At 41.6% G+C, this 18,668-nt stretch overlaps 1 protein-coding gene across 1 annotated transcript in view; it reads left to right on the top strand.

Annotated features, from left to right (window-relative positions):
- The window catches only part of LOC148422225 (reelin-like), a 35,768-nt gene that overhangs the window by 1,014 nt on the left and 16,086 nt on the right, over positions 1-18,668 (top strand). Inside the window, exons 5-39 of the mRNA XM_088416586.1 lie at positions 1,004-1,155; positions 1,232-1,347; positions 2,390-2,598; positions 3,588-3,716; positions 3,811-3,920; positions 4,061-4,127; positions 4,291-4,524; positions 5,357-5,518; positions 6,643-6,879; positions 6,973-7,165; positions 7,801-7,913; positions 9,054-9,191; positions 9,266-9,452; positions 9,579-9,784; positions 9,858-10,029; positions 10,159-10,365; positions 10,462-10,697; positions 11,398-11,555; positions 11,640-11,847; positions 11,940-12,016; positions 12,121-12,279; positions 12,369-12,563; positions 13,813-14,086; positions 14,162-14,302; positions 14,392-14,569; positions 14,647-14,731; positions 14,803-14,985; positions 15,859-16,027; positions 16,180-16,285; positions 16,394-16,620; positions 16,702-16,925; positions 17,006-17,156; positions 17,486-17,744; positions 17,819-18,068; positions 18,166-18,334. Coding sequence (XP_088272712.1) covers positions 1,004-1,155; positions 1,232-1,347; positions 2,390-2,598; positions 3,588-3,716; positions 3,811-3,920; positions 4,061-4,127; positions 4,291-4,524; positions 5,357-5,518; positions 6,643-6,879; positions 6,973-7,165; positions 7,801-7,913; positions 9,054-9,191; positions 9,266-9,452; positions 9,579-9,784; positions 9,858-10,029; positions 10,159-10,365; positions 10,462-10,697; positions 11,398-11,555; positions 11,640-11,847; positions 11,940-12,016; positions 12,121-12,279; positions 12,369-12,563; positions 13,813-14,086; positions 14,162-14,302; positions 14,392-14,569; positions 14,647-14,731; positions 14,803-14,985; positions 15,859-16,027; positions 16,180-16,285; positions 16,394-16,620; positions 16,702-16,925; positions 17,006-17,156; positions 17,486-17,744; positions 17,819-18,068; positions 18,166-18,334 — 6,081 coding nt within the window. The remainder of the gene's footprint in view (positions 1-1,003; positions 1,156-1,231; positions 1,348-2,389; positions 2,599-3,587; positions 3,717-3,810; positions 3,921-4,060; positions 4,128-4,290; positions 4,525-5,356; positions 5,519-6,642; positions 6,880-6,972; positions 7,166-7,800; positions 7,914-9,053; positions 9,192-9,265; positions 9,453-9,578; positions 9,785-9,857; positions 10,030-10,158; positions 10,366-10,461; positions 10,698-11,397; positions 11,556-11,639; positions 11,848-11,939; positions 12,017-12,120; positions 12,280-12,368; positions 12,564-13,812; positions 14,087-14,161; positions 14,303-14,391; positions 14,570-14,646; positions 14,732-14,802; positions 14,986-15,858; positions 16,028-16,179; positions 16,286-16,393; positions 16,621-16,701; positions 16,926-17,005; positions 17,157-17,485; positions 17,745-17,818; positions 18,069-18,165; positions 18,335-18,668) is intronic.

Consider the following 18,668-nt stretch of genomic DNA (forward strand, 5'->3'; position numbering starts at 1 on the left):
TGTTATTCTTAAATGGATGTGTTTGACAGTCATAACAATTCGAATTTTTTTTATGCAGCTAAATCAACTTGACACTTTAAAAGTAATCTTAAGGACCTGGCACTAAAGGCGGATCATTCCTGTCCTCCTATTTTTATCTAAGCTGAGAACATTTGTCACTCACTGTGTTAAAAGAATATGTTTTAAAAAACACCCAGAGATGTACTTAGCTTGTGACCGTATTGTGATTTACACTAACGGAACATCTATATATACACAGAAATCCTAACTAATGGTTACATATAGTAATAATGACCAATTTGTTATGATGAATAAACAAGGAAGCCATTTAACTAATGTAATGTAATGTGACTTGATATGCAGGTACATGCCATACCACTGACTGCTTCGCAGACAGCAGTCCATCTGTTCACAGTGTGTGTACAATAACACAGCACGGACCAGTAGAGCGCACTACAACTGCCATCGGCCCCTAGCTAATAGGGGACAGCAGAAAATAGAAACAGTAGATCTATTACTTGCAGACAATAATTACCCATCTAAGCATGTTCCATCAAAGAGGCAACCACCATAGAAGTGGCTTTCCACCATCGTACGTGCCATCATGCCACGCAGCGAGTGAGACAGGCTGTTTCACCCGTCAGGTGGCATGGGATGCCTTTTGCTTGTATGCAGACAGAATATTCGTGGTAATGATCCCTACCACTATAATTATTTACCTCAGCATGGTCGCTGTGACACAAATGCACATATCAACCTGCCTGTCATTTACATTCTTGTTAAGGGAAAAATGATAGGAACACCCATGAGAAGGTTGACACACTGAGTTAGCTTCTGTCAGAGTTAACGAGGATCCTCTCTCCACTGTGTACAAATATGTCTGCATGTACTGTATGCCATCTTCCAGGTGATTTATAATACTTAGTTCATGGCAAGCACAGGTTCACAGATTTTTCTAGTTAACAACTCTACTCACCAACCTGACCATTTGTGTTTCCCTCAGCTGGGACATCCAGGGGGCTGTGTATGGGACCCAGTGTGGTGAGATTGAGTCGGGATCGGCACTAGTGTTTGAGTTGGATGGTCGGAGGAGATTGTGCACGCCCTACATTGATGCCACCTCGTATGGAAACCTCCGTTTCCACTTCTCCATGGGTATTGAAATCAACCATTGATCATATGATGCATATTTATATTTGATGCTATGGCTGAAAGAATTGCTCTTCTGTAGGTGGTGGTGAATGTGATCCCGGAGAGTCACATGATCACGATGTCATTCTGTTTGGAAGGTCGGAAGGCAAGAGGGAACGTGTCATCCTTGACACCCTTCCATATTCTTCCTACAGGGTGAGATACATCCACTAATTTTTTATCCTAAATCTACTATATTACTTCCAACTTGGGGATTTTTCATCACTGTGAATTAGTTCACGTGCTACTTCATGGCTACACTTACAACACTTAACTGTAAGCAAGTTTGTGTACAGTATGAATTTTGTTTAATGAAACTATGACTCAGAAAGGCAGCATGCACAAAGACATACTTGGTAATGGAAGCTGTGTCATGGCTGTATAAGTAGTGAATTGATCTAAATGTGGTTGATTCACTCATCTGGATGCAGTTCTCCACTGCTGGGTTGCGAATTTAAGTGACTATAGTCATATTGACATTAAAGTCATTCCAGTTTATCGTCTAAAGATTCAGCAACAAACATGCAAACACATTTTCTGACTGCAAAAGGGGTGTGTTGACTGATGGATGTCTGATGGACATCTGATGGAATCTCCATCCCGGTGATTACGACGGGTGAAAAATGCTCTTCTGACATTCTTAATCCGTCATATTTTTGAGCATCCCCATCATTTGTTGGTCCGTCAGCAAAACGGGTGTCGATATGACGGACAGTCCTTTAGTGCTGACGAACGGCCCACCTCTGTTAGTTATACTTTTGACTATGGAATAAAAATCGAACTTCACATCTCATTTTGGATGTTATCATACAGTATATATGGTTTCTAACAGGGTGCCACTATGACTGTTAAAGCCGTTTTCTATAAACACATACCAAAATTGCCGCTGCGATTAGTTGGTAAAAATTGAAATTGATATTTTAATTATACAATTCAGCAAACAATACAAAAAAATCCGCTAGGAACATGAAGTATATGCACTTCTTGTGCTTGAGTGTGCTACGTTAAGTGAGGTAGCCTACAAGCCTTATGTTTGACATTTGTGCGGTATAAAGACTGGATCTGGATGCAAATCTAATGTCATTTTACTTGTACAAGTACCATATACGAATCCCCCTCAACTTTCCAATTTGTTTATCTCAACAAAATCATTTCCAAACCTCATTGAGTAAGCCTCATCTCTACCTCTATGTCTTAGACACCTGCTGTGGTTTCAGTGGCGCTGCCCTCTGAGCTGCAAATGCCAGTCACCCAATTCTGCCTGGAGCAGCACTCACATGGGGGCGCCAACCGCCATGTATGGGCTGTGGACTTTATGCAGCTGCTACCTGTGCTACCTGGCACACACACGCACGTTGTTCAGTTCTCCATCAACCTCGGCTGCGGCTCCTACCAACCTGCCAACAGGTGGGTTCACATTTGTGAAAAAAGGCTAGAGCAATGATTTGACATCAAGTATAACCCCGCCGCCCACAGACAAAAAGACCAACATTAAAAGACTGTAGTATAGATGAACGAAGTGTTTATCTAAAATAAGTTTGAGGTTTTTTTTTTACTAGATAGTACATTTAAGATTTTAGATTTTTTTTTCTCACGGCTTTAAGATTTGCCCTGTGTTTAGATAGGATTAGGGTTAGGGGGCTCTAGGAGAAAATAAATAACATGTGTTGTACACAAATATGAAATAAATTGTTCCCTAATTAAATTTTTAAAACAAAGTTTACATGCGAATTTGCCAAACTTTAAAACGGGAACTATAACTGAACTAAATTTAGGAGATGATTCTTGTGCAAACCACACATTCTGAGAATCCCTTGGCTAGAAAAAAAGTTTAGTTCTTGGTTTTAAGACTATTATGACATTCTACAAGACCAAAAACATGGAGTAATATTTTCTTGGAAAAAAAACCGACCAAAGTTTATTCATTCAAAGATTTGTTTACAAGGTGAGTTTTTCTTTACACTTTACCTAAAAAAAAAAAATAAAAAATAACTACAATGGGGTTCAGGAACAAACACACGCTTCAGTTTGGTGCGATGGCCACTTAACCATCCAAGCAACTTTTGTTGTAATAAATAAGTCAAAAACTCTAAACTTTACTTGGGTTTATCAAGTAAATATAACCACATTTTTTTATTTTATTTCATATTACCACAGGTAATATGATCCCTTAAGGGTATGGATAATGTTTAAATGTTACATGCAAAATGGTTAACTAATATAATTCTCTGCACTCTATCACAGACCGCTAGACTACTCTTTTAGATATTTAAAGCTTCGAAAATAGAGAAACCCAAAAGACAATTTGTTTATCAAATGTTTTACTGTTTTTACTTTAAAGCCTGAAAGACCCACAAGACATAAAATAACTGGTAAGATTTTTCCTGTTGTTTCAGTGTCAGTCTGGAGTTTTCCACCAATCATGGTCGTTCCTGGTCTCTGCTGCACACTGAGTGTTTACCAGAGCTTTGCGCGGGACCCCACCTACCTCACAGTACAATCTACTCTTCTGACAACTACAGCGGGTAGGATTCACCTCACCATTCATCACTGCATGAGTGAGCCCTCCTATGTATATTATTACGACGCATGACTTTGAATATTGTTTTGCATTTGCAGATGGACAAGGATTTCTATCCCTCTGCCCAATGCTGCCCTGACAGACACCACACGCTTTCGCTGGAAACAGTCTGGCACTGGATTGGGCAACATGTGGGCCATCGACAATGGTCAGACTTGTAATCATATACAACATGATCTTTTCCCACAAGCAGTGAAAAAAATATACAATAATCTTGTCTAATCCAAACAAGACACATTCATTCAGCCCAAAGTAAACCACCTTTCAATCTCCGTGTGTGTTCTCTAGTTTATATTGGTCCAGCCTGTCTGCGCTTCTGCTCTGGTAGAGGACATTGTTCCAGAACAGGCTGCAAGTAAGACTTTCCTGCATTAACACCGCCGAAAACAAAATGCATCATCCCATTAACGACGTCATGCCTTGCTCCACCATTTAGAATTATAATATTGTATATATGGTGTAAAAATTAATCTTCATTATTTTCTTTACTGTTTCAAAATGATCTTGTTTTTACTCAGATGTGACCCAGGATTCAGTGGTCCAGCCTGTGAGCTCGCATCCCAGACTTTCCCAGCCTTCCTGTCTGAGGGTTTCTCCAGCCCACGCCTTTCCTCCTACCACAGCTTCTCCTCGCTCCGTGGAGCGGAGGTCAGCTTCGCTTGTGGGGTATTGGCTAGCGGCAAAGCGCTGGTCTTCAACCGGGACAATAGGAGACACCTAATCACTGCACCACTGGATAGCTCTCAGGCAAGGTAATTGATGACTTGACTCTTAATATTTCACAGCTCTTATCCAAGGCTGAACATTTCTAGTGTACCTGTACTTTAGTACACCTAATTTCTCAGGTGTCTTCGCTTGTGATTGATTAGACAGATGTTCCAGCTATTCAGCATCCTTTCTCCCATCAGGCCCTCTTTCAATCATATTTACTGTGCTCAGTGGGGGATGGGGAGAAAAATTGTGATTATAGGCTGCAATATAGATGAGCTGGCAGGAGAGGATGAGAGAAAACGTTTGATAATGATGAGGTTAGAGATGGCATCTGTGTTAGATTGATTATGCCCGTTGCGGTTCTCTTGTGTGCCACCTGATGGTCGTTTTTAATGCCATTTTTGTGACTCACTAAGAAGCATCTGGCCAAAAGAACAATCAGCTCTGTTGATGAAAGTTCAGATCAGCCAAGGACAGAGAGGTGGATGTTTACTCTCTTGGCTTATGATTGAAAATTATATATCATAGTAAATATTACCTAATAGCTAGATGATTATCGGCTCAAATGAGAACTTGAGCCTCACATAAATATGCATTTATGTACACGGATGTACTCGTATGAACTTTCTCACTTTGGACTAATGTTGTCCTCTTTTAATTTAGTCCTTATATATTTAATCATCTCATTAACCTTTTCAGCGCACATGCTTTCTGTTTCTTTCTTTCTGTTTATGTAACATCCTCCTCCCTGCACACAGTCCTTCATGTTTTCCTTTCCTTTATCATTTATTAATTTGACTTTGATACAGCAATTGAACTTTGTCACTGTTTTTCACTCAATTGCTGCATTTATGTGTGCTGACATCTTTGCAGATATCTTCAGTTCACCCTGCGACTGGGCAGCCGAAGTACCCTGAGCTCCTGCCCTGCACCAGACCAGGCAGGCGAGGGAGTCCTGTTGCACTACTCCACAGACAACGGCATCACTTGGACTTTGTTGCAGCACTACGCTTATCAAGGGTTCCATGAGCCAAGGTTTGTGTGTGTTTAGGATTCCAGTGGGGAACTAAAACTTTATTACAGCTAATATCTGCAGTATTTATGATGCGCTTGCTCTGTGGGCTGCTGGGACCCATTGAGCCAGTTAATGTCATTTCTGATTGCAATGAAGACAAAGGAGAGTCCTGCAATGCCCTGATTGGGGGAAGATGTGTGTAGTGTGGGATTTTAGTGCAAGGGATAAGCAGTGCATTCAAAAACAGCGAACCACAACTATTCGAGGAAGATCTATGCTTCCATCTTATCTGTGCTAATGGTAATGATATCAGTTGCTATGGTTATATATTTGTTCTCTTAGATATTTTTTATGTATCATAATTGTCATAAAGTAGGGTTACTCATGACTCATGGTGACTGGTTTGTCGTTTTAGGCTTGGCATAGTCACTTCATTATTTGTTGCTGCATTTGAGGAAAGTGGGAAGTTGAATTTACCCTACTCGAATCGTCCCAATTCTGACCTCAAAATGTTCACCGACACACTCAGTACAAATCACATTGTGTTACATGAAGATAATTCATATAACCCAAATAATGTAATAATAAATAAAGTTAGATAAATGTATGTTTATAGTCTTGGCCACTGTTTTTTCCATTCTCTTGTGAAGAGTGTTTTTCCATTCATGGTCTGTGTTGGTATGGGAGTTGCATTTGCCAATCAGTCAAATTGGGGCCTTTTATTTATTTATTTTTTAACTTTGCAACTTGGATTTCACATTTGAAATGGGTGCTCTGTGCACTTTTCTTTGTTGGAGGTTGGAAAACCCAGACTTCCCACCTTCCTCGAATGCAGCAAGTTTTAATTGCTCAATGTCATAAGCTCTAAAACAGTAATGTCAACCTATCTTCAAAGTTTCTTTCTGTGTCTAGCTTTCTGAGTCTAGTTTTTGAGTCCGGGTTTCTCAGTCTAGTTTCCAATGCTCAATGTGTTATTTAAAAGTCTAAATAACCTTTGATTTTTTTTTTGGTAAAGACTTCTTATTTTTTGTGTCATATGTCCTTCTGGGTCTAAATCCTCACATGACAGTACTTTATTAATGTTTTCGTTACCATAGAAAATATTTAGAATTTTAACACAGTATATTCTCCCCCTCCTGAATAGAATTGTGTCAGTCGAGCTCCCAGCTGGTGCTCGAAAGTTTGGTGTGCAGTTCCGCTGGTGGCAGCCTTACCATTCAGGGCGCAGTCATGACGTCTGGGCGCTAGATGAGATCAGCATGACATCTGTGCTGTTCAACACCATTAGTCTGGATTTCAGCAACGTTTTGGATGTTACACAAAGTCTTGGTTTTTACCTTGGTCATGTCCAGCCCTACTGCCAGCATGATTGGACGCTCAGGTAAACTAATAGTTGTCCTGAAGTCACGTTATAACTAGTTAGCCATTAAAAGGCTGATCATGATGGACAGTTTTTCTTAATGTTGCCCTCCAGTTTTTCAGGTGAGCCCAGCCCTGGTTCGAGTATTCGCTATGTGGAGACTCAGTCAATGCAGATTGGGGCATCCTACAGTCTACAGTTCTCACTAGTTATGGGCTGCGGTCGCGAGTCGTCCCCTCACATTGATACTCAGGTCCGCCTGGAGTTCTCCACCAATCATGGCCTCACTTGGCACTTGGTCAAAGAGGTAAGAAAGAGGAATAATACCCCCCTTTGTCATAAAATTACAGTAAATTCTTAGTTTTAAAAACCATTTTAAAACCATTAAAACACTGCATGGAAGTGTAGTCATTAATTTGTCCGACTCCATTCTCCAGCTCCTTGTGATCCTGAAAAGTATGAGCATGATGGAAAAGTAATGAAAAGACTTAGTTCACAGGCTTTTTTTTTTTTTTTACTATCTTGGAGGAGCAAGGAAATCTATATATTGTTTTCATAATACAAGTCGCTTTCACTAACAAAGTCCCCTTGTTGAAATAATGAGATACTTAAAATGCAGCACTTTGCTTAATCACAGATGATCTCCTTTCAGCAAATACAGAGCTAAGACTTTATTTTTTAAGTAGCTTATTTTCTTACCATTAAAGCACAGATTTTTTTTGTATGATATAAAAATATTTTATGACTTAGGAATCTCAGAACGTATGTGTCAAGCATGATTTTTGTGCGTTGAAATGCTGTCCTCCACAGGCCCAAATACTCAATCTATATTGTATTCTAGTGTTAATAATTGTTGCTACAGTTAAAATGAACAAAAATGCACTGAGTGACAGATTATGATGGCACTGTTTGTTCATAATGACCTTGCTCTCCATCACTTAGACCTGTCTGCCTGGCATGCCAAGCTGCTCTGAGTTTACAGCGCCCAGTGTGTACCACCCATCAGAATTCACAAATTGGAGACGTATCACTCTGTCTCTGCCTCAAAAGACATGGTAACACAACTTTATGTAACTTTTACGTACTGGTAATAATTGTAGATGTTGTTCTTGTAGCAGTTTATTCTGCTTAATCTGCATAATATATAGTCCATATAAAACATCTATAAATTTCTATTTAACTTTTATTTACTCTTCATCGTTCCAACCAAAACATTGATTACTAGGATATCATTACAACAACAAATCATTTTGAGGTAATGTTTACAAGAAAAATGCTAACCGCGATGAAAAAGTTGAAATACGTAACACTTGAACGCATCGATTTACACGGAATACTAAAGCAGGAATCTTGCACTTTAAATCCTTACAGTTAATTTAAGGTTGCATTGGGGACTATTGCCACACAAAAAAAATATATTCTTGTACGTCGACCTATGAAAATGTGCCGCTTTATTTTTTGTTTTTAGCCTTTGTGTTGTCTTTAGTCACATTTCCTTCAAATGATGTCACACTACAGGCTGTTATCTCCTAATGTCATACTTTTCTGTTTGCTATGTTACAGTAATCTATTCACAAGTTCCATTTTTGTGACTTTTGGCTGATGCCATTTGGAATAAAAATAGTGAATATAATAATAATAATACTTTGTAAGAAGAAGAAAGTCCCAGGCCTCCGCATATATTTTGTAAAGGTTATCAACCTGACCCTAGAGCCTCATTTGGTCCAGTACATGATTTTTAGCCTACAAAACATTCCATTACTCACCCTTTGGACATTGCCAAACCCATTGGCATTATGAACCTGTCATCTCTCCCGACATACGATGATTGCCTGTGCCATCAGCCATAGGTTGCACATATATCAGCACACCTAAAGCAGCACACAGATCACTCTGACCTTCTTACTTACAGATAAGCACCCTTTAATATCCTGCAGTGTGGTGATAAGTCACAGGGTCATGGCTGTAATTTAGTAATAAAACAGCCGTGGTCAAAAGTGGGTCTGAGGTGATTTTAGGGCGTTTGTCATGGTTGTACAGCTGCACAAGCAAGCACGATATTTATCCGTTGCCAACAATGTAGTTCACATGTTATCATGTTGTACTTGAAATGATTGCATGAAAATTCCAGGAGAATTCAGGGTTTGCTAATTTTTGGGCAACATAAAGCATGTCTTGGTATCATCTGCATTCAGGTCTAGCGCCACGCGCTTTCGATGGATCCAGAACTACTACGGAGAGCAGGACGAGTGGGCCCTAGACGACATTTATATCGGCCAGCAATGTCCTAATATGTGCCATGGGCATGGCTGGTGTGACCACGGACATTGCAGGTAAATATTTAAGGTCACCGTATTTAGATGAATTGGACTTGTGGTTTTGATACATGAAAGGTCTTGCGTGGCAGGTGTGACGACAGCTTCTCTGGAACAGACTGCTTGCCCTCCTCCCAGCTCTCGTCCAGTGTGCTCTCAGATTTTGAGTCCCAGGATGCACTTCCGGTCACTTGGCAGGAAGTGATTGGCGGTGAGGTGGTCAATCCCGATGTCGGCTGCGGGGTGGTTTCATCCGGTTCGTCCCTCTACTTTAGCAAGGTACAGAATAGCCTAATCTTATATTTAGTCACTTCCAAATACTTGATTTGGTTCTATAACACTTACATAACAGGGACATACTGGTTACGGAGGATCATCTTTCATGTTAAATTTGTGTGACATCAGGCTGGCCTGCGGCAGCTGGTGAGTTGGGACCTGGACACGGAATGGGCTGAGTTTGTGCAGTTCTACCTGCGTGTGGGTGGCGACTGGGCGGATTGCAACCAGGCTGATAGCAGGGAGGAGGGAGTCCTGCTGCAGTACAGTAATGACGGCGGCATCAGCTGGGGCCTCATCGCCGAGATGTACTTCACAGATTTCACCAAACCCCGGTAAGACGAACAGTGCTAATGTCGAACAAAGCTGGTTCTTTCACATGGATAATTTCAATCTTTTCCTGAACAGCTTCGTCCACTATGAGCTTCCTTTGGCCTCAAAGACACCCTGCACTAGATTTCGCTGGTGGCAGCCTCTTCACTCTGGAGAAGGCTATGACCAGTGGGCAATAGATGATGTCATAATTTTATCTGAGAGGGAGAAGCACATCATACCCATGGCAAGCCCTACTTTGCCACAGGTATTAATGTATTTTTACTAAAAACAGTGGTTTTGTTACATTTTAGAATCAGGCTGTAACATAAAATGTGGATCGATTTAAGTGCTGCGAATACTTTTGGCACACTAATGACTAAACCCCATCCGTCAGAACTTTTATGAGAAGCCGGCTTTCGACTACCCGCTGAACCAGATGAGTGTGTGGCTGATGCTGGGTAATGAGGGCATGGAGAGGGACAGTAATGACAGCTTCTGTGCTCCGACTGCATCTTCCATGGTGTTTGGGCGCTCTGATGGTGACAGGGTGGCGGTCACCAGAGACCTTGCCCTGCGCCCTGGCTACACCCTTCAGTTTAAGGTGGGTATTTTGAACGTTATTAAGACTGCACCCTTTTAATTTGTTAAGTCTGTGAAATATGTATTAACTGTTATTATTCCATTATTTCTTTGCTAGTTAAACATAGGGTGTGAGTCAGAATTCAGTGCGTCTGCCCCAGTCCTGCTGCAGTACTCCCATGATGCAGGTCGCACATGGGCCTTGGTAAAAGAGGGCTGTTACCCCGGATCCCCAGGAGCAGGGAACTGTGAAGGCAGTGGCCGGGAGCTTCGAGAGCCCAGTGTGTACAACACTGGGGATTATGAAGAGTGGACCAGGGTGACTGTGGTCATTCCACGCAATGTTGCAGCCAGGTAGCTATGATAACAGTCATACGATGGTATTTCCAACGGGTCTAAAGCCCAAGGAGATATTACATTATCAGAGTCCTGTGAAGTTTCTTGTAGTTGTGTCAGATTAACTGATTATTTGTGATCCATTACTTACAGTCTTAGTTAAAATGTTATATTTTTTAAATGGCAATCTTTCATGTATTATGCAACTTTGGCTTGTGTTTTTGGGGGTTGGCTGTCATTGTGTTTGGCATTTAAGTTAGTGTAAGGAGTTGTCGGCCCGATGAATGGCAAATCTAAAATCTAATCTAAAAAAATGTCCAAATGGATCTTGCTTACCACAGAAGCAGCTCAAGTTTATCTTGCATGCAGCCACATAAATACTCATTTAAGACTTACATGGCCCAAAAAAGCAAATGTGCCCCTTGAACCTAAACGTTTAGCTTCCCCTGATCCATGGTGTACTATATTTTTAGAAGCCTTGGTGTGCTTTCTAATCAAATAATTAATTGTAGATCTAGATTTTTCAGTTGCCACAAATTTTGACCTTTTCAAGATATTTATGACTGTGGAACAGTTCGAATAAAGCTTTTTTGGTCTTATCTCCACAGGTCCCCATAACATTTTTCACCATTTCATACAGCCTATTTTTGGCAAACCTTTTTAGACTAACATGTCTAACTATTTATACTACTCTATACTATTTCTTCCATTTCTCCAGTAAAACCCGGTTCCGCTGGTTCCAGGAGAGCAGCATTTACAGAGATGCCCCTGCTTTTGCACTGGACGGAGTATACATATCCGAGCCATGTCCGAATCATTGTGGCGGGCATGGTGATTGCATTTCTGGAGTCTGCTTTTGTGACATGGGTTACACAGGTAAATCGCTAGATAGTTAGATATAATAAAGTGGAAATATTTGTGACTTTGGTTACAAACTTGAATTGCTATGTTTCCTTGTAGTGGAACAGGATAGCTGTGTTCCATCTGTTGCCAGTCCCACTGAGCTGACGGAAAGCTTTGAGGGCAAGCTAAGTCCACTTTGGCAAAGCCTAAGTGGAGGACAAATAGGCGGTGGTTGTGGCATAATCAGTGAGGGCAAAGCGCTTTACTTCAGCAGCCCCGGCAGGAGGGAGGCTCGCACTGTGCCCCTTGACACCACCAACACTCGGTGGGTGAATTCCTTTTTTGTTCTTCAGGTTTTTGAATCAAGCCATAGTAGGCGAGAGCCTGATTTATAAATCTTCTCTCATTTACACACAGGTTGGCGCAATTCTACATTCGAATAGGCAGTAAAAGTTTGGGACCCACTTGCACCAGGCCCCGTTCACGCAACGAAGGTACACTGCTATAATTCCAATACTCGACTGTATATTAGGGTCAATTTACTTCTGGGTTTAGTAATTTTCAATTGTGATCTTATTTAATGTATATTTGTCTTCAGGTGTCCTTGTACAGTTTTCCACTAATAATGGTGTCCAATGGCATTTCCTGCGAGAGCTGGACTTCAGTTCCTTCTTGGAACCTCAAGTGGTGACCATTGAATTGCCACCACATGCTAAATCCCCTTACACAGTGTTTCGGTGGTGGCAGCCACAACAAGGTTCGTGCAGTTTAGTACAGCGGTACTAAAATCTTTTTTTTTTTTTTTTTCTTAGATTTATTGTGTTGTTTTTTGGGTTCGGTTTTTAGGGAAACACTCAGCCCAGTGGGCTTTGGATGATGTCCTAATTGGGATGAACGACAGCTCCAGAACTGGTTTCCATGACAAGTTTGACGGCACCACACCTCTGAGGCACAACTGGTACCGCATTCAGGGTGGGGAGGTGACTGTGGACTGTTTGTCCCTGGACACAGCATTGACCTTCAACTCTGAAGCCATCGATAGTGAGTCACACAAACAAACACACCCAACTTACACACATGCATTAAAAGGACATTCCAATTACATTTTCTATTTATACAGCATAGAGAACAGCAATGAAATGGCTTCAGAGCAACATAACTCACAACAGCCTGAAACCAAATAACCCATTTACCGTGGCGCCATGAATGGCGCATTATAAATAAGGGCAAACTTGATTGAACATCCTGCCTATTTTTTATGAGCAGACCAAGCTGTGAGCACATTTACTTTCTGGAAATAAGGCTTTCAAGTAGGCTTATTCTTTGGTAGTGCATAGCATGAGTTATTTGACAATACATCTATAGACAATGTGCTCCTGTAAGAACTTTGATCACAGACCTCATAAGATTCTTTGAAATTATTGCATTTATTCTCAAATATTATTCAGGTGAGAATTTTCTACACTGCCTGACTTTTTGTGTTCTTTGTTAAGATGGAAGACAAGTCAAAATTTTCTTTATTTAATATGTTCTGTGCACCCCATCTATTTATATTGCTATACTCTGTTTACTAGAGGTGTGCCAATAAAATGATTGATAGAAGAAATTAGATTATCATGTGCTACGATTCAGAATCGATATAAAATATATATCTGTCTGTTGGCTTCCGTGTAACTACGCAGCAATATCAAGGAAGCGACAACAACATCATGCTCCACGCTAAATCTGTGCTGCGAAGGCCTATAATATCTGACATATATCAAGAAGAATAATGAGGGTGAAATTACTTTGATAGCCAACTAATTACAATAAATGGTCCATTAAGTCAATTATGTTTACAATACATAATCAAGTAACAAAGCTTCCGTCTTCTATTCGAGTGGTTGGTATGTCAATGCATCAAAATGAAAATAAAAATGTGTAGGAAAAGACACTTATCTTCTAATTCAAGGCATAATAAATGTAGAAATTAAAATGAAATAATAAAAATGAGACTTTTATGTTTCCCTTTGACATATTTTGCAAGCAAGTGATTGGTTGTTACCTGAGCCTTGAGCTACTGTAATGTCATTTTTACTCAAGTAGCAAGTGAGATGGATTATAGGGGTACATTTTGTTGCTTAAGTAAACTTCCACTAACAAGATATAAATTAGAAGACTGGGTTTTGTATTGTAAAATTATTTTTTGACTTGACTTCTAATTTAACCTGAATATGAAAATACTCGTTGTGATATGTACAATTCCTTCATACCTGCGAGATGTGGAAAGTGATGTTTTCATGCCATGCAGAAAAGCCAAGGTATGCAGAGAGCTGGGACTTTGAGGTGTCGGGCTCTTCCTTCCTGCAGTTTGAGCTGAGTATGGGCTGCAGCAAGTCCACCTCCTTTTCCCATGGTGTGCGCCTGGAGTATTCCACAGACTGTGGACGTCACTGGTCCCTCATTACCCCGGAGTGTGTTCCTCCAGCCATCGGTTGCGCTGCTTATACCCAGAGTTCCGTCTATACTTCCACACAATACAAACACTGGAAGAGGATCACTGTGTACCTGCCAAGTGCTGCAAAGTATGCATGAGACGCAATCTCTTATTCTGATGCTATGTACATATTAATGCTCATTTTTTGGTCTCGATACTTCAGTTCTCCGAGAACTCGATTCCGTTGGATCCAAACACATTTTACCCCAGGGGCTGAGGGTTGGGCTCTGGATAATGTCTTACTTGCACCTGGTTGTCCTTGGATGTGTTCCGGTCATGGTCTGTGTGACAACGGACATTGTGTGTAAGTGCGACATGAATGTTAAACTAGATGCGTTGTCTTTATGTTGTGTTGTCACGACATTCATGTTAAGAAGTTCTCATCCTGTATAGGTGTGACAAAGGTTATGAGGGTGCACACTGCGTGCCCTCGGCCCCACTCCCGTCTGTTTTGAGGGAAGACTTTAATGAACACTTGCAGCAGGAGACTTGGCCTGAAGTTTATGGAGCTGAGAGGGGAACTCTGAGTGGGGAGCCTCTTAAATCTGGAACCGCACTCATTTTCAAAGGGGTACCTGTCTTCAAAGTCAAGTTTGCAATTTCACAGTTGAAAGGCTTTTGTCATGTGAAATTATTTTCTCTATGCAGGATGGTCTGCGTATGATAGTGTCAAGAGATCTTGATTGCACGAACACTCTCTACATTCAATTCTCCTTCAAGTTCATCACAAAGGGTATAAGATTGGTTAATGTTGTCGCTTGGACAATAATTAATAATGTTGCTGTCATTTTTATGGAATCATAGGTGTACCTGAGCGCTCCCACTCAGTGCTGCTGCAGTATTCAGTGAATGGGGGAATCAGCTGGCTACTATTGGATGAGTTTTACTTCCCAGCTTCCACGGACAACCTGTTCCTTCACTTGCCCCTTCCTACAAGCGCTCAGACCAATGCCACCCGCTTCAGACTCTGGCAGCCTTACAACAGTGGTGAGGAGAAACATCATCGATCCAAATCTCTTTTGAAAACAAAGTCATCAAATTATTTTCATGTTGAACATTTTCTGTGTGTGTCAAATGCTATAAACAAAAAGTAACTTCTTCTAGCTGGGATCTGGATGTGACTGCAATTAATTTCAAATAGAAATGTATCCCATATTTTCAAATATTATATCATATCTCATAGATCAGCATCCTTGTTGCATACCTAAACTTAGTACCCTTTGGAAAAATACACATCTACAAGCGGTTATGTCACAAGTTGGGCTATTTTGGAAAATGGTTGACAATCACCTCTATTCTTCTGAATTTAATGCTGGTATTAATGATTACTTGGCTTTAGTCCCTAATGGCAGGGCGGCGGTGTTTTTAATAGAAAACTGTGAGGCATTTTTACCCATGAACATGTCCAGTCGGGAGGATTTAGAGTTACTTAAAAAAAAAAAAAAAAAAAAAACATAATGCTGTCAGGTCAATTTCCTTGCTGATCTTTGACATACAGTACTCAGTTGTTTCTTGCATGGAAAATAATTCTACTTTTCAAATCAATAAAGGTTTAAAATTCTAGTAATATAAAGTCATAAGTTCTTCAAATTACTTATATAGCAGAGTTTTTTTACGTGTGGTTATTTTAAAGCCATGTTTTGTGCATTTAAATTTTTGTTTTGCTTAGTTTAAGTTTTGCAAAAGTGAAAGACACTGCAAAAAATATATAAAAAAATGAAAGGAGCCATTTCTGCTAAATCAACGTCATAAACTACAGGTGCCCCAAAAATTGCAATATGATGGTACAAAATGCTTGAGGAGCACCTGATTGTTACTTTATTTAATGTTAAATAATGAATATCATTTCTTGCCCATCAGGTAAAAAGGAAGAGGTATGGGTGATAGATGATCTCATCATTGATGGTAGCTCCTTGCACAACCCCCTAATGGTTATAGACACCTTTGAAGACGGCCCGAATGAGTCCAACTGGCTTTTCTACCCTGGAGGCAATACCGGCCTCTACTGCCCCTACCAGAAGAGCGGCTTGTAAGAAAAGTGTTTCACTTTGAATGTTTACAAAGACAGTCTTGCTTTGCATAATCACGTTTACAATGTAATCAGTGAACCCGAGTGATATGATCTCGAAAACCGAGATTATTACCTTGACTAATCTTTTTGTTTGTGTGTCTGTGTTGCAGGGAGGAGGATGAGTCAGCCATGGTGTTTGTTTCCAGCGAGCTGGGGGAACACTCCATCACCACCCGGGACATAGACGTGAATGAGAACACAATCATCCAGTTTGAGGTACACAAACATTCTTGATGATTTCTTCCCCCAAAAAACAATCAGCTCACTCATTAAATGCATAAATCACGGCGGGCAATCCTAGCTGATGTCTTGTTTTCCCCACAGATAAATGTCGGCTGTACGGCCGAAAGCTCCTCGGCTCATCCGGTGCGACTTGAGTTCTCGCGGGACTTCGGTGCTACGTGGCACCTGCTGGTGCCCCTGTGTGCGGGTGGGCCACAGCCATCTTCCCTTTGTTCCACCGAGCTCCACCCGGCCAGTGTTTACTTCCCGGGCACCACACAGGGGTGGAGGAGAGAGGTCATACACTTTGGCAAGCTTCGTCTCTGCGGGTGAGCGCCAGTGCAACCTCTAACACACTCATTCAGTCTAAGTGTAACACTTCACAATCTATTTGTATTTTGGCCCTACAGGTCTGTGAGGTTCCGTTGGTATCAGGGTTTCTTTTCAACCGGATCCGCTCCTCCAACATGGGCTCTAGACAATGTTTATATTGGCCCTCAGTGTCAGGACATGTGCAGCGGCCATGGAGCCTGTGTAGGGGGCACACATTGTATGTGTGACCCTGGTTACTCTGGAAGTGATTGCTCTGTGCCTGCCATTCCCAACCCAGACTTTCTCAAAGAGGACTTTGAAGGTATACTACACTGCAGAATAGCAACAGTACCTCAGGTGTTGTGTTGTCATCATGTAACAGAAACTTTGGTTTGCAATTAGGTGGGGCAGTTGATGTTGACCTTTTTAGGCAGCTGAGTGGTGGTAAACCATCCAGAAAATGTGGTATCATGTCCAGCGGGAACCATCTGTTCTTCAGTGAGGATGGGCTCCGCATGCTAGTCACCAATGAATTGGACTTGTCTAATGCCAGGTATTTTTAGCATTGTCTTGCAACGAAAGTGCTCAACCTTTTTACGTACTGTGAAATGTGTTTTCACCCAGGTACCCCTGAACTACTGCGGTTGCTTCATGTTGCAATTAATCGGCTCTTTTTTTTTTCCTGCCACCAGCGTCCGACATATGTAAATGCAGTCATTCATGGATGTGGGAGTTAAATGTTTTGAGTTGAATTAAATACAGCATGAAAAAACATTCAATTATTCTTGCTGATACAGGCAAAAACCGTAAAGAACTGCCACATGCTCATCGCCCTTTTTTTCACTGTCCATGGATTGTAACCAAGACTATTTATGACACCAGGTTTGTTCAGTTTTTCCTCCGCCTCGGCTGCGGCAAGGCAGCACCGGACCCTCGCTCTCAGCCAGTTCTGCTGCAGTACTCTCTGAATGGAGGTCTGACATGGGGTCTCCTTCAGGAATTTCTCTTCAGCAACAGCAGTAACCAGGCTCGTCTGGTGGCCCTCGAGATCCCACTACGCGCCCGCACTTCGTCCACTTGCCTGCGTTGGTGGCAGCCTTCTGAGAATGGACAGTTTTACAGTCCATGGGTGATTGACCAGGTGCTGTTCAGGAAGTCGGCGGCCAACAATTCAACTTTACATTTTGTACATTTTTAACTGTCTTCAACCATCAGGTGGTGGTTGGCGGTAGTGCCAGTGGCTGGGGACCTCTTGAAGATGATTTCTCCTCCATTGATGGACGTTCATGGCTCCTCCATCCAGGAGGAACCAGAATGCCAGTTTGTGGCTCAGATGGACCTGCTTTTGCGTTCATCGAGAAGTCCAATACTCGCTATGCAGTCACCACTGACATCAGTTTGGGGCATGATGCATTCATCCAGTTTGATTTTTCGGCATCTTGCTCTGTAACCAACTCCTGCTATTGTAAGCAACATGACATGTAGATGAGAATACTCTTTGCCTTAGAAAGTCCTCTTCAACAGTATACATACATGTTGCAGTTTCTCTAATCTCTTTGCAGCTGTGGAGCTGGAGTACTCTCTGGATTTAGGTCTGACGTGGCACCCTGTTGTTCGAGACTGTTTACCGACAAGCCCCGACTGCTCCTCCTACACTTTGCAGAGGCTGCTCATTTCTGATACATACAACAAGTGGGGTCGGGTGACTCTACACATCCCATCATACGCAAGGTCTGCGCTGCTCCTTTCTTGTATCAAAGGAGTTTATATTATTGTAATAATGTTTAGTATGTGGTGCAGTGAATAGCGCGTCCGCCTCACAGTTAAAGGGACCCGAGTTCGAATCCACCTGGCTCTGAGCTTGCTGTGTCGAGTTTGTATGTTCTCCCCAAGCCCACATGGGTTCCCTCCGGACACTGCAGCTTCTTCCCACACTCCAAAAACATGCATGCCAGGCGAATTGGACTTATTAAATTGTCCTTAGGCGTGATTGGGTGCGTGAATGTTGTTTGTCTCTGTGTGCCCTGCAACTGCCTAGCAACCAATTCAGGGTGTCCCCTGCCTA

The sequence above is a fragment of the Hippichthys cyanospilos genome, chromosome 6 (assembly GCF_059441005.1).
Source record: "Hippichthys cyanospilos isolate Australia breed blue-spotted pipefish chromosome 6, RoL_Hcya_1.0, whole genome shotgun sequence".
NCBI lineage: Eukaryota > Metazoa > Chordata > Actinopteri > Syngnathiformes > Syngnathidae > Hippichthys > Hippichthys cyanospilos.